Source organism: Buteo buteo, chromosome 18, assembly GCF_964188355.1.
Source record: "Buteo buteo chromosome 18, bButBut1.hap1.1, whole genome shotgun sequence".
In the NCBI taxonomy this organism is placed as follows: domain Eukaryota; kingdom Metazoa; phylum Chordata; class Aves; order Accipitriformes; family Accipitridae; genus Buteo; species Buteo buteo.
This window is the reverse complement of record NC_134188.1, coordinates 6249234-6264682: the sequence shown is the minus strand read 5'-3', so window position 1 is coordinate 6264682 and position 15449 is coordinate 6249234. Positions and strand designations below refer to the sequence as shown.

Below are 15449 nucleotides of genomic sequence, written 5' to 3'. Positions count from 1 at the left end.
CAATTACCCAGGGAAGGGGAGAGAGGAGGAACCATCAAATAATTCACAACATAACAGGATCTAAACAGGCTCACGTGCCTCCAGTGCAGACTTGGATACATCCTCTTCTAGTGCATGAGGGATTAATTTAAGTATTTTTGCATTTTAAAATGTTGGTACACAACATAGAACTTATGCATAAGCAACAGCAAAAAAAGAACAGATTTTATTTTCACATGAGAGAATGAGGCAGAGAATATTAGCATCTCCCTAATAATTAAATAACCTATACAGATAGTATTTCATCTTTAAAATTCAGAACAGACATCAGCTCATTAATCTTAACAATTCCTCTGGGAGGAATGAAAGAAAACATTTCACAACTAACAGAAGCAATGAGGTTAGGAGATTTAAGCCCAGCCCCTCAAAGAAACTGCTAAACTAAGAATATGAGAGTCCTCAAAACAGCTTGGTTTTGAGGGCAGCGTCTTAGTATGTCATGAAAACTAGATTCCCGTAAGGCATCTCACAGGTGGGGAGAAACAGGGACTCCATCAAAATCAAAAGATTAGTGTTTCAGAGGAGCTGGGGGAAAGAAGGGGAGAAAGGTGTCAAAGGTTGATCAACACAGGAACCTTCCTACCCCCCATATTCTTCAGAGGTCACTGCCCTGCTGGATTCTGACACCTGTCAGTAACAGAGCTCGCTCTCACTGCAACTAAATGTCTCAATCTAGGAATCAACATAATCATTTGACTAACACCCTTATTACACTAAGCTTCCAAACAAAAAAATCTCATCCAATGTGAAGTCACCAGTGCTTTTTACTAGCTTCAAAAACGTTTTCAAAGCCCAGTTGTTTATCTATGCGCAGACACCTTTCATTCCCTATTGCATTGATTTTTAAAGGGGCTACAGAGTACAAAGATGATGTTCTTGATATATTTCCTTAAGCAATTATGGTAGTACGTTGATTTCATGCAAAATTTACTCAATTTTAAATAGGTATGTTGGCAATATACCTCTAGTGTTCTCCTCCTGCTTCTGACAGGCTGCCCTTTTTCATCACACATATCATGGGATCTACGAGTTTGTTCTCCTCTCACATCCAGTACTTACAGAGCTTTGCAACTTGTGCTAACAAGAAAGATCCAATTAAAACACTAAAGCCTCAAATGATTTTTAGTACTTTTTTTCTGTATTAATACTCACTGTGGAGGAAGGTGTTCTAATAAAATAAGATATACTGGAAAGTACTTACTCTAGTCCACGCAGTTGTTTCTAAGCCAGCTTTCAGACAAACAGTGACTACAACATACTGCAAGGAAAAAAGAAAGAGACACCTTCAGTACTAACACTCTCAAATTCAAAGGTGTTCATGGCCCGATCTCCCCTTTACACCTTAAAAGTTACTACCACTTAGGTACCAACCCAGGACCTTGGCAGTGTGGGATGGGGGAAGGACAGAGCAGAAGATACTGTTGGTGCATGTCTGGAAAAAAGAAAGAAATGAAAAAAGAAGGAGGGAAATCATGCGGACAGCATAAGTTTGATTCTATTTTACTTGTACACTTTCTTCTGGTTTACATCATTTTCTGATGGGATAAAAAAAACTGTAAAGAAATTCTACCACTCAAAAATTGCTAGGATACACAAACTTACAGTGTAAACTATGTTTCCAACAAATAAATAGTCAATTCCCTGGCCATTCGTGAATACTGCATCTGAAAGGAAAAAAAAAAAAAAAGAAAAATTATCACATTTGTTATCAGTTTATTAACAGAATAGATGAAATAACAAGGAGATTTTCAGGAGAAAATAACTGGTCCCAACCTTGCCTTTTAGAACATTTAAGAGCACTTTTAGAAGCTGTGAGGTAATGGTAATGCAAAAGTTGTCGTAAGCCAGGACTGAGACACAATGCTTGGGTAGAGCATATATCCATAGTCCTGGTTGCCAGAAGCCACTCTAGCAAAACGGGAAGTGTTTGCCAGACCGTAACGTGTAATTTGCCCGTAAGAGCTGAGGTATGTCAGCGTCACTTGTTCTGTCACCATCTGTTCTGTACTACTTATTGACACCTTTAACAAATCCCATTATTTGCTGTGCCTGTGAAGAAAAAGCCTGTAAAACACCAGCTGATTTGTGGTGAAATAGAGCTGAAGTAAGAAAAGCCGCAAAGGTTCCATCTCTAAAGGACACGTGTAACATCTAAAATATCTTACTGGAGGTTAATTCTGTACCTGAGCAGCATTCAGTCTACACACCCTTGCCCTACTCAAGCACACGCAAGGGGTAAGTACATGTTAATCTATCCTTTGAAAGTGCCAACCGTGGCAATACTTCAAATGTCTGTTTAGTCTTTCTTAGTCCTTGTTGAATAAAAGCGGAACACCATGAAAGCACATTCGACAGCCACACTAATGCCAAATGAACTTGTACTCACAGGAGCTTTCAAGCATTACTCAAGCATGATAAGTAGTGCTGTTTTCACAGGTTTTAAGACAACTGCTAGAGAAATACACAAACAGCAGGGATGAAAAAGGCTTAAGATAAGACCTTGGACCTGTTCCTAAACACATACTGCCTAGCACAGTGCTTCTACTACAAGGGCACCATTTTGCCAGATTTATTTGCAAAACTGGGTCTGACATTCTTAAACTAGGGTCATCTACTTAGTTAACTACGTTCCAGTAACATAGGTCTCCAGGATCAGTAAGTCATTAAGTCTACAGAGAAGAGTCCCTGACACCCTGACCTCTGTGGTGAAGACTGCTCGGCTTATGGGTAAAAGGACTATATATTTAGTCAGTGCAGTTACCCCAAGCTACTTGTTACGTTTTTCTTCTACAATGGCTGGATGTGGTTGTCTCCAAAGAACTGACAGTTTATGAATATTCTCCAGAAGTTGCTGCTTCTATATCCCTGCTTTCTTTTCTCTTTGAAACCCCAAAACCTAAGAAACAGCACCAGATAGACTAGTAACTAACACTGCAACAGGAGCTAAAGCCTAAGACAGCTTGGTTAGGAACTGGTTTGTTTCCAGCCACTGGCATCTCCATCAGCCCAACTCCTCCCCTGGTACTCTGTGGCTTCAGGCGTTTACCACATCATTCACAAATACACATCAAGTTTTAACAGTCACTTCAGTTGCTCTTTCCTCTAGTGTCAATGAAAAAGGTGAAGAGCACCAGAGACTTCAGCCTTCCATGTCCAGTGAACACTGCTGATGCCAGCAGTCTCAGTTTATTAAGAAAAAGGCATGCCTAAATACATATTGGTTTTGCTAGATCTAGAATAAACTGACCTAATGACTTTGCTAATATATTGTTGTAGTGCAACAACACAGTGCATATTTAAATAATTGAATAATTTTGGTGTAAATCTCAATTTTTTTAAAGTTACATTTTACTGCATTAAGTTAATGCCTTTTTCCAGTGATTTCCATGACCTTCCACTTTGGGAGGCTAAGCAGTCCTGAAAGGAATGATATTTCTGTTAATGAGAACAGCAGGACGCTCAGTGAACATTTATTTCTAAAGCCATACAAGTGCCCATTCATAGACTATATGCACTTCACATTCTAAGGAACTCAAGAGGTTAAAAAACATCCCAATGTGAATGGCGCATTTTTGTCTCTAGCACTGAAATCCCTTTTTCCCCTTGGAAACACAAAGAAACTTGAAAATTCAATATTCATTCCTCTTCGGAAAGCAAACTAAGCAACCTATTCAAAGGAACTCAGAAAGTTACCATTTAAGCGGGTGAGTATTCCAGTCTTATTTTAATTGTTGAAATTAAAATTACATTATTTAGAAATTAGTTAGAAAAACATTTATGGAAGACTAAAACAAAACCTGTATTTTTCTTTAACTGTAACCACTACAGACATCAGCCTAAAATTTCTGAAGTGGGATTTAAAGAGCAGCTAGTCGAGATTAACATTTCACATTGTTGTTCTGTTTCACATAAAAATATCTAAAACCCTCAAATCAAAACAAAACCCAATCAACCATGAAAACCCTCTCCCCAAAACTGAACCGAGCTCCCAGCCCACATATGGAGGAAAGGGAAGTCCCTTTCTTGTCTTGTCCATCAGACAGCATGTGAAGCCACCACTGCGGATACGATACTGAGACTTTAGTCAGGTAGAGGAACGTGAACCTGCCTCCCACAAGTATCTTTAACATCATGCCTCTGATGTGAGCACTCATGTTCTCTCCCTTTCCATTTTCTTTCACCTCCTCCCCAATTAACCCATCCTGGAGCTGAGAAAGTTGTCCTGAAATTAGTGTTTTCCAGGAAGGAGTTCCAGTTTCGAAAAATTCATTATTTTAGATAAATACTATTCATCCCTGCCCCAAAATTCCTCATCTGATCTAGTCCTATTTCTTACAACAGTAAAAGAACAGATTTCCCATGGTTCTTCCTGCCCACACAACCATATTGCAAAGCTAGGTAAGAACCATATAGGATTTACTGTTCCCTGAAATACCATGTAGTTGCATTACCTTTCATGGAAAGCAAGATTTAATAAGACTAATTTGTACAAGAAAAAGTCTCATTTCCCTAATATCTCTGACTCTTGATCTGGTCTACTTCCATTCCAGCCAATTAATTTTTCCACAGACTTCAACAGTAGTGAAATCTCTCTATTTTATCCTACATTTTACAGTACTGTATTATGGAATGGGAAAGGTCCAACATGATATAAAGCAAATGGTTGTAATACAGCTGCTGTAAGAACATTATACAGTAAAAAGTTTAGATCTCAACCCACTACCAAAAAAAAAAAAAAAAAGAAAAAAGGCATTTTACAGAACATTATTCACTATTCGACTAAGACTTTTTGGCAAAGCAGCAGTTTAATTTTTCACGTGTTAAACTCACTATATGAACAATAATTATGTTAAATTAGAATAAGTTCTGAAAGCCACTAGATAACTAGCCAAGTTCAGCAGCTACAGCCTATTGAGCTGTCTGTCAGCATTATTTTCTTGGGACTTGTCACGACCTCCTGTTCTGCAAACACACTGGCTCTCTGAGACTGAACATCAGTTACTGATGGAAGAAATAATGAAGCCTTTACCATGCTCCAGCACTTTCAGTGGAAACCAGAAGAGAATGATGGAATGGATCAGGGCATTGATGCAGTGACCCCAGAAAACCTGAGGGAAAACAAACCAAGTTGTCAGTGAAGTCCAAAACTCTTGACCTCTCTCCAACTCCTAACAAACATCTCATTGTGTAGTTAAAAGTCACACAATGTTTGTCCTGAAGTGAAATACCTAAACTTCTGCAGGACCTATTTGCTCCTACATTTTCTGCTCTTTCACAAGAAAACACTGGTCCAGTTGGATAGTTTTATTCTAACAACTTAAAATATAACAGGCAAGCACGCTTGCAATTTAAGATCTTTATCAAAATACAGCAAACAGATGGAGTCACCCTTCTTTAATTATCTCAAAGAATTATATTAAAAGATTGATTCAGTACTATGACATGTTCTATTTTCTTATAACGGGCAAATACGTTGTGCCCCACAATGTTTCACTTACAGATAATGCTGTTTTGCACAAACTAGAGCTTTACGTACTCTACAATTTCCTCTCTAAACAAATCAATCATACAGCTTCCTCGATTCAGAAGTACATTTAGATGTGCCTGTTATGGAATAACAACAGAATTGCGAATGATGGCATTTTCCGTCTTTAAATAGCAAAATGAAGCAAAATGTGTTCTTCAAAACTCAAAGTCCAAATAAACCAATTCAAATTTTATTTTCCAAAAGAACTATGGGAATAGAGCTATACTATTTGTGAAAAAGCCCTCTAGTAAAGAGCATTATGACAATTTGTATATTATATAAAATCCAGGTGATGTTATCTAGTTCCTGTTAAAGTGGTAAACTCACCACTTACCAGTACTTGTGAATTGAAAAGTCATACTCTGATACAAATCTTACTTTGAATTGAAATTTATGGATATTTCAGGACCAGTTTCAGTTGAAGCCACAGCAGAAAATCCTTATTTAAAAAGGACCTTTTTTTTTTAAAATAAAAAATTTAATCCCTTGAAAAGAACGGGGAGGCAGAACAATCTTAATCTCAGTGGCTAGCATAAAGCAGAAGTAAATTTTCTAAAGAGAAAGACCTGGAAAATCAGAATGCGTATGGTTATTCTTAAAGAAACAGACTTTTCCTTACCCTTGTGTTGAACCCATCTGCGTTTTGAGTAATTTTGTATAGCTGTGGAAATCTAAGCATACTATCTTGAGTACACGATCGTTCAAAAATTCCCAGAGTAAAGGGTGGCAGCGCTGTGAAAATCTGCAAGGAAAGCAAATACTAATTAAAAGCAGCTATTACTTTTAAGTGGATCTCAGATAATATTTCAGTATCTAGACAATAGCAAAATTCCCACAGGCGTCAGTGAAGACATATTACCAACTAGCATGTTATTTGACATAATTTTCCAATCTCCAAACAAGTCCAAACATGAATTTCAGCAATTCATAACTCTCAAATATTGACTTATGAACAAAAGAAACATGAAAGAAAATTCGGACTATTAACCAATTAGCTTAAACCCAAGAAGTTAAGCATCATTAGCTTCTGATGTACCAGCTAATCTAGCGAGGGTAAAACACATCAGACTACAAAGGAAAGACAACACATCCTTTTTCAAAAAAGCCTTGTGGGAATGGGTTCAAATATACCTGCAGTTGTAGCCATAATCAAATATGTAATATGCTTAACCAAAGCTAAGTTTACAGACAATGCAAATGTGGAAATCACATTAAAAAAAAAGAAAAAACACTGAAAGACAAGGGCCATTCTGTATTATGGTACTTTGAGGATTCTCCAGGCAGGCATGAACTGATAGGAAGAAATTAACTGCAGTATGTGTCTGTGCTATGGGTAGACGCTTAGATGACCAAGCTTCGGAAGCTTTCCAGGAGAGGCAGCAGGACACTCTGCCAGAAGCAGAGTAAATTAGCCTCTGCCGAGTCCCACATTGCTGCTCTTAAAGTGTTTCCAGGATCTGAGGCAGCTCATTTAAAGCCAGCTTGGGTATCCATGTTTCTTGCAGTCTACAGTGCAGGCACAGAGTGAAAATACCAATGTGCATGCCTGAACGCTAAACTTCATTCACTTCCTTTTACATCAACAGTTTATATCGGAAAAATAATTTCTAATCCTATACAAACATGTATTTTTAACAGTTTGAGAAGTGTTCTTGAAGTTAAGCAGCAGCTTGAAGTTACGTACTGTTCCTAGCACGTAGGCATGTTTGCAAAAGTTGGGCTGTGGTTCCCACCAGCAGCGAGCGGCAGTCAGGGAGTAGAAAAAAGAGCAACACAAAGGACTAGAGACTAGGGAGAATCAAGAGTTACATCCCTAGATCCAATGGGGAACGTGCTGCTTTTGCTCATGAAGTGATAAACCAGATGGTTAAAATAGCAGCAGGCTAGGGGTAGGGAACTGAAACTAAGACCACTGGTCCAATATACTTCAAAAAAGGGCATGTTCTCATACAGCTTTAAAGATACTTCCCCAGGTTTCCCATGCTTATAGGGGCATTTACACTCTCACTTGAATAAATCTTCTAGTGGTTTTGTTTATGAAGGTAAACCTCCAGTATGAACCAGTGCAAAAGTAGGAATTACAATGCTCTGATGGTTTCCTATACTTAATATTTTAGTGAGACTACTAATGAAATAGAGGGGTTAATCAGCAGAGAAGAGAATGACAGAGGTAAATCCACTTAAAAATCTAACCCCTTCAAATTGTGGAAGTCCCTAATATCCCACTAGCACTTGATTCTTCATGAGTCCACGCAGCCAGTTCTAATTTTAGAAAATACCGACCTTATAAAACAAGGGTGAGTTTATACATCACTGATTCTAGAAGATGAGTTTCATCCATGAGCTTTATGTAAGGTAGGTAGATCCATCAAATCAGGTTTAAAGATAATAGATGCAAATATCTAAACACAAATGACACAAACTGAGTAACATTCAGGAAATTAGGGTGAAGAGAATCAAGGGAGTGGAAAATCCCTGAATAAGTATCTTCCACAGAGAATATGAAATCTGACGGAATATGAGGGTTTGTGCCATCATTTTTAAGATTAACGTGACAGAAGTTAAGTGTTTCTATTAATACCACTTGGTGATAGAGATAATTTGCTGGCTTTTTCTGTATTACCATATATTTGGAATAAGTCGCCTTAAAGAAGAAAAAAAATTAAACTTCCTCCCTTCGAAGAGAAATGCAAAGGATTTTTCAACACTGACAAAGCGTCCTAATGGCTTAGAAATCCAGACATGAGGCCACTCATCAGTAACATTACAAAGGTAACACCATTGAAAACACCAGCACAGGTCTATGGTATGCTATGGAACTTGGTCCCAGAGATCCTCCAGACTTCAATATTATTGATTAAATAATATTACTGATTCAAGTGATAAAGTCACCATGGCACAGTGTGGGACTCTGCAGAGCGCAGCAAAAATCAGAAATCACTCCTGGACTGACACATCCTGCTCTTGGTTCAAGTGAAAAATGCTGGTGACACAGAGATGCTACTTCCCGTTCTGTACTTAACGTAGCATAGGTCAACCCAAAACATCTGCATGACACTTCTCTGATGATCTGTTACAGGGTTTGAGGAAAAAAAGCCAAACCAAAACTCAAAGATTAAGGCTCTGTATCTATTTTGAACATGAACAGTCACCAAAATATTCAGTATAAAAGACTGAATATGCTTTCGAAGAGGAAATTAAATTCCCATCTAAAAGCTGCAGAGTTTTATGGAAGTTATATTAAGCCAAACGTGTATTTCCAAAGCATTTTCTGAAATCTATTTCTGCGACCAAAACACTATCCAAAATGAATCATTTTTTTCCTACCTCAGAATGGATCCAAAATGGATTTTACAAATGAACTCACCTTTCCCGACTTACATCCAAGACAGTTACCTGTGAGAAATGGGACAGCAAAATAACATAAAAGTCCCAAGCACTATCAAGTCAAAACATGTAGCACTTACCACGTTATACAGACCAATGCACCACCGCTCAAATAAGATCTGCCCAGAAAATCCATTAACGAAAGCAAACCAAAGCTGAAACAAAGACAAGTTACAAGAAGCTTTAGATTACTACTGCAGTACATGTTTCCATTTACAGTAGAGGAGAAGGATGTGGAACACAGACCACTATCTGGAGACAGCTGCTTGTCATGCTCTAAAAATAATTATCAGCAGTGCCAGGCAGTTACTCTCTTCTAAAGTCTTACATTTTAAATAGTGCCAGAGTACTGCTTATTTAAAATAAAATACTCAGGTGATGGAGCAATTTGCTGTATTTGCATCATTACTCTAAAAAAAACAAATGGCCTCAAACTATTTCAAAATCCTTATTGCTGGCAAATTAACATGCTTGAAGCCAGAAGCCAACCTCATTTCCATCATGGTTGGCAAAGACCAGAATTTTCAAGGTAAGCATGTTTTGATGGATGCTGTGCTTCACTTGCATCCTATTTTTACAGTCCCAGAATTACAGCGATACCAACTTATCAGTTAAATAATCATATTATGATTTTTGTTGTCCATATGATGTAAATATTACTGTTTAATAAACTATCAATTTAATAATTAAACATTGGAAGAGGTCACCCAAAGAGGCTGTGGAGTCTCCATCCTTTTACAAGTTTACAAAACCCAACTGGGCAAGCCCTGAACAACCTGGTTTGAATTCACTGTTCGCCCTACTTTAAGCAAGAAGTTGGACTAGATGGCCTCCAAGATGCCTTCCAACTAAGGGGATTCTGTAACGCCACAATCCCAGAAAACCACTGTTAGCTGCAGTGCGTAGGTAAAACTCTTTTCAGCATTTCCTTGGACATAGCTTCCTTGAGACTACTTCTTATCTTGTTTAAGCAGCTTTTTGAAGCAAGAGCTGCTTTACTGGGTTAGAACAAAGTTTTAGTCAATGGGCACTGAAAGAAGCTTAGGAAAGACTGTAAGAAAGAAGGGAAAGAATTATCTTTTCCCAAGTAAACTGGAAACTGGAAGAATAATCAGCAGTTTAAGGGCATCCTGAAACAGTTTGCATGTCAATTATTGCACTTAATAGATAACAAAGCATTTCTGTGAATTTGTGGCTATAGTCCCTTTTAAAATCAACACTGCACCACAGCACTTCATTCAAAAGTAATTCAACACTGTGTGTGGGAACACTCCCCCTCCCCACTCCCTTTCAAAATGTTTTGTCTTGCATTTAGTTGACAAGTTCACACTGCACTGGATGCACTAGGTATTGCAGAGCAGTCAAGTGATGCTGGCGCCTATTCCCTTCTCACCGCCTCAGAGCCCATGGAACTCACTGCCAAGCACCTTTTCTGACATCGTTCTGTCACTCATACAGAGCAGCACTCCCCTACCAGCATAATTTATTCTCTGGCTCACTTGCACAGTATTGGTGTCCTAGCAAAACACTTCAGATAACTGTATGTCATCTGATCTCTTCTCTGCTCCCACACAAAATGGATATAATTAGGAAAGAAGACAAGAGAAGATAACAAGACTGCATCAAGACCTACAAATTTTTTCATAGATGCAATATCTAAATAGACTGGGACTCTTCAACATGGGACATCAGCAACTTAAGGGAAGATTAAAGTATTTACAAGATTGACAAGAATAACAAATAGCTGTTCAAATAGGCACTGCTGCAAGATGCTAGATTAACAGGCTACACAAAAAGAAAAAGTGAAATGTTTTCACACAATACATGGTTGATCTACGGAACTGCCTGCCAGACGATGCTGTGGATGCAAAAAGCAATTAGGAAAAAAAAAAAATCACAGAAGGAAAACTGGACAGCAGATGAGTCTACCAGAGAACTGTCACTGTTCACAGCAGATCAGAGACCAGGTTAGTTGGACTCTTATTCTGAACCTCTACAGCTGTTCTTACATCTGTTGTATCACTACTCTTGTTTAAAATGAATCATCACTCTAATGCACTCTCACTGTTCAAGCGAGAATCAATGACACTGATATCAACTCATTTGCTTATAGATATGCCTTGCACAGTAGGCCAGCTATTTAAACTTATTTCCTACAATTTTTTAAACTTTCAGCTGCTCCTTCTAGTAGGGAGTTTCTATCACTTTCACCCTACATTATTCTGAGTTTGCACTTTTCTATACCTGCTGCTCTTCTTGCAGCATGTAGTTTAGAAATGCCCTTGTAAGCTTTCTTAAAGGCCAGCAATTTCATTCTATTTCCATATAGTTGAAATGCATCGCCCTAGTATAAACTGCAAAATATTTCTCCAGTTTCCTAAAAAAATTTCCTCTTTCACATTGTCGGTCATGCACTAATTGAAATTAAATAAGCATTTAAGTGTTCAACTCCCCAGCTCTGTCCAGAAAAAGGACAATTGTACATCCCAACTTTTTTCATCACTTCTACTGTATTGATACCTTGAATGATCACTGCTCTCTAAATCTCACTGTAATCACTCAATTAATGGCCCAAAGTAGCATACAGACCACTCTCACATGTGGAGAGTTTCAACCACTTGTATGCCTCAGCTCTTCAAATGAAAGATATGAAAGATCTTCGGCACAAAGCCTGAGGTCCCAAAAAGAAACCACAATTAATTTGGGGCTGTCAGGTAAGGAACTTGAGGGCTGCTTCTCCTAGGAAGAAACAGAGCTTTAAACAAGCATACTCCCAGACACTTAGCAATGATGCTCTAGGCATTTATCATCTCCAGGCTTCTTGCAATTAATTGCAACTATGAACGAGGGCATCAATCCTAGAAAACATAAATAGCTCACAAATCAGAAGCCTGTCTGCCTAGCTGGCAACCTCAGCCTGTGCTCTGCTCCGTTTTCTAGATCCCACTGGGCAAAGCAAACTTCAAAGGTTTGGTAGCAAATGTTAAGGCCTTTTATGACATTGGCTCATGCTACTTAGGAAACCATTGCTTTCTGAAACCATAGCCTCCCACAACTAGTCCTCCAGCAACAGACTGTTCTGATTTTCCATCAAGATGGTAAAACAAAGCAGCCAGGCTTTCTGTAGCTGGCCCATGACTAGAAGAAAAGCCCGAAACCAGGCAAAGCTAACGTCTTAGATTCACATTTCCCAACAAAATTATTAGCATAGTAATGAAGTGAAGATACAATCAGATAAAACTTGGAAAGAGCAAAGCTATTAAGATGCCTCACAAAGCAGCAGACTGTCAAAGTACAAGTGAAAAATACTGCCTCAACAACCCAACTCTTTCTACTCAAGGTTCCTACTCTGCCACAATTGGGTGATGCAGAATTCATTAAAGACCCTGCCAAAACCACCCTGAGGTTAGTCAATTACTATAAGAGAATATTGAGAGGAATGCGTCTGACTGTGGTAAATAGGTATCTAGGCGCCACTATCTTTAGTCTTCTGCAGCACCTTTCAACACTGAAAGAATTTTCTACAAAAAAATTTTTCTCCTTATTTCAAGGCTGGTATGATTTAGATGGGCAAGAACTAACATTCAGAAAGTTCGATGTTCTGCTATTTCAAAAACCAAATTAGAGCTATTTTTCTTTTGGCAGGATCCATATAGGTGAAAATTAGAAGTGAGAACATTCCCAATGCTTATGCAAGTCTGCGTGCACCACACGCTCCAAACAGAGGACAAAAGCTGTAACAGTTACGAGGCACTGTAAATAACAGCTATGGTTATCTTTTCCAGAGATTCACAGTATTGAATGCCAATCAACAGAAAGTCATATACTTCCTCGGTATCTTAATGTCAAGAATAAATCAGATACTCTGCGTAAAATATACACTTACTTCAAATTTAACACAAGCCTTAAATTGTCATGCATGGTTTAAGGACCAGCTGTGTGCAGAGAGAGTATGGTATTCTTTCAGGTCAGCAAAGGAAAAAAAAACACCAAAACCCAAAACCCAAAACAAACCACACAACAAAAAAAATCAAAACAACCCCTCCACCTCAATGTTCCTGTTAACAAAATGTACTAAATGTATTTGAAGTTGCAACAACCCATGCTTGACTCAGACTTGGTAAGCTGGTAGGAAAACTTGCCAAGTCTGCCTGGCTTGCCAAGCTCCAGGGGTTTGCAGGGCTCAACTCCAGTACTGCTATGAACAAATGGACCCAAAAGTTATTAAACTGCCTTTCTGGCTGGAAAAAAGAAACCTTTTCACTTTAACTATTACCTGACTGCCAAAAAGCTGGAAAAGCTTATTTGTAACTCAGCTACAAAAATATATATATTTTTCTCCCAAGGAACAAGAGGTCCAATTTAAATGTAAAGAAATTCAGACCCAAGGCTGAAATCTGGGTTGATATATTGCTGAGCTTTATTATAGCAGATATTGAAAAGATCTGAAACCAGGAGGTATTGTGCACAAAGAAAGTGAAACATGTTGCAAACATGTTGTAGTCCATGTTTCCTGCCTTGAAGTGTGGCCATATTCTTTAAATAAAAAAACCCCACTGCTGAAACACTTGATGCCAGCTGTGATGTGGGCACTTTGCCACTAGGGAAGGCAGAGGGGGTGCGGCAATCAGACTGCTGCCTCCTTCCAGAGGTCAACAAAAGCCAACAGATGGTAATACTTGGTTAATATTGACTTGACCTGCAGGCAAACTGAGGATCTCGAGGTAAAACAGTTCCGCACTGCCATTTTGAGCTACACAGCCCATCCACCTGCTCTAGAGTATCGTCTGAGAAAAGATCAAGTATTATTTTCAAAAAATATTCCCACTTGAGCAACTCGGAAGGCAATTTTAATTGCATTATTGCTTCATGCATAATTACCACAACATTAATGCCTGAAATAGCAGGAACTAATTTATTTAAGTGCTCTAAGGCACTGGGATAGCAAATCATCTATTCTAAATGTGTATATTTATGAAGTCTTGATAATAGACAGCTTAATGAGTACTAGAAATGTTTTCCCAATGCTGCTAAAGGGCACAGAAAGCTAATGTAGTCAGGGTATCAACAATTGCCACAGGCACCAATTATCGCCAGACTAGATGCCTTTACTATTCAGAAATGAGTTAAATTCTTAAAATATACTCTCTCAGCACACACACATTTTGCATGTCCTTACCAAATAGGCTCATTTACAGTTTGCCTAATAAAGCAGGTTTGTGCATCTCCTGTGCAGTTCATTAATAATGCATCCCGATTAAAAATCTCTCATTACAGATGTCTCTCTCAATGCTGGGCTCTTACTCCTGTCCAAATGCACACAGTCTTAAAATAATCCCTTCATTAGAGAATGTACAGCACCAATTTTATAATATAGGTAAAGAGCTTTATTAATAAGAATTGACAGGGTAGGCATGGCTGCCTGAGACTCACTTGATTTGCCAAGAATATTTCCCTTGCTCCTCTTATTCCCCCCACTGTTATTAACTCTTTGCTGAAAACAGACTGATGTTTTTCAATTGAAAAGCATTTGCTCTAGATTTGTGCACCCCAAACAACTGCCCATTTAAGCTTAAAAATCATCTCCCATCTTCTCCCCAAGTGTTAGCAATTATTTTTAAAGTTTCATGCTGCTTTTGTCTCATTAAAACCCCCCTATGCATTTACTGCAAAGCTTGATCAGATAAACAGATATCAAAACAACCAATAAAAGAGAGATTTCCTGGCCTTAAATACTAATTTATTAACTAAGCCTGAACAGTTATTTCTTCTATTGCTGACTACAGATAGACAGTTTATATTTCAGCACACTAAAGAGCACAGTTTTATCAGCTTCGTCTTTCTCTGCTTATAGAAGAGGCATATGCAGAAAATTTGATTTCTTCCTTATACATGTTGTTTCCATGCTCCTCTTCTCTAACTGATCAACTGCTGACATCCTTCCTCCAAAGCACAGCTCGCATTCAACAGGAGAGGCAAGCACAGAGCAGAACAGAAGGGAGAGGGGGCCTGAGGGCCAAGAGGAACATCACCCCACAGTTCCACAGACTAGCAATTCTTACAGTTTAAATCCTCAGAATAATGCTGAAGACCTCAAAATTAAATAAGAATTAGCTACCCTCTGGTTTTTTTCTCAGTGGTTATCATTAGATAGCAATCATGTTTCTTGCCCTGGGAGTTTTGAATACTGTGGAAAGATACCACATCTGCAGATGACTCCGCAGTATACGTAAAAGGACCTAGCCATTAAGACATGAGAAGATTGCCTCTTCCAGCAGCATTTGACCCTGATATACTGATTAATGTGTTTAAAAAAAACCCAACAAAACATAGCAGGCCATGCAAATTCCTTCTCTTCACAGTGGGGTGGTGTTTTTCTTTTTTTGTGTTCCTTGAATTACATGAACATCTAATCAGTATGCCAAATTATGCATTTAATATTTACGTCACTGGTAAAATGAACACGCAGCCCATTAGAACAAATTTAACAAAGCTC

General features: G+C 38.4%; 1 protein-coding gene across 1 annotated transcript in view; it reads right to left on the bottom strand.

The window, feature by feature from the left end:
- ATP8A2 (ATPase phospholipid transporting 8A2) overlaps positions 1 to 15449 on the bottom strand; it is a 306672-nt gene that overhangs the window by 103022 nt on the left and 188201 nt on the right. Inside the window, exons 28-32 of the mRNA XM_075050583.1 lie at positions 9034 to 9108; positions 6186 to 6308; positions 5069 to 5147; positions 1642 to 1703; positions 1241 to 1297 (exon numbers count right to left, since the gene is read on the bottom strand). Of these exons, the coding sequence (XP_074906684.1) occupies positions 1241 to 1297; positions 1642 to 1703; positions 5069 to 5147; positions 6186 to 6308; positions 9034 to 9108 (396 nt within the window). The remainder of the gene's footprint in view (positions 1 to 1240; positions 1298 to 1641; positions 1704 to 5068; positions 5148 to 6185; positions 6309 to 9033; positions 9109 to 15449) is intronic.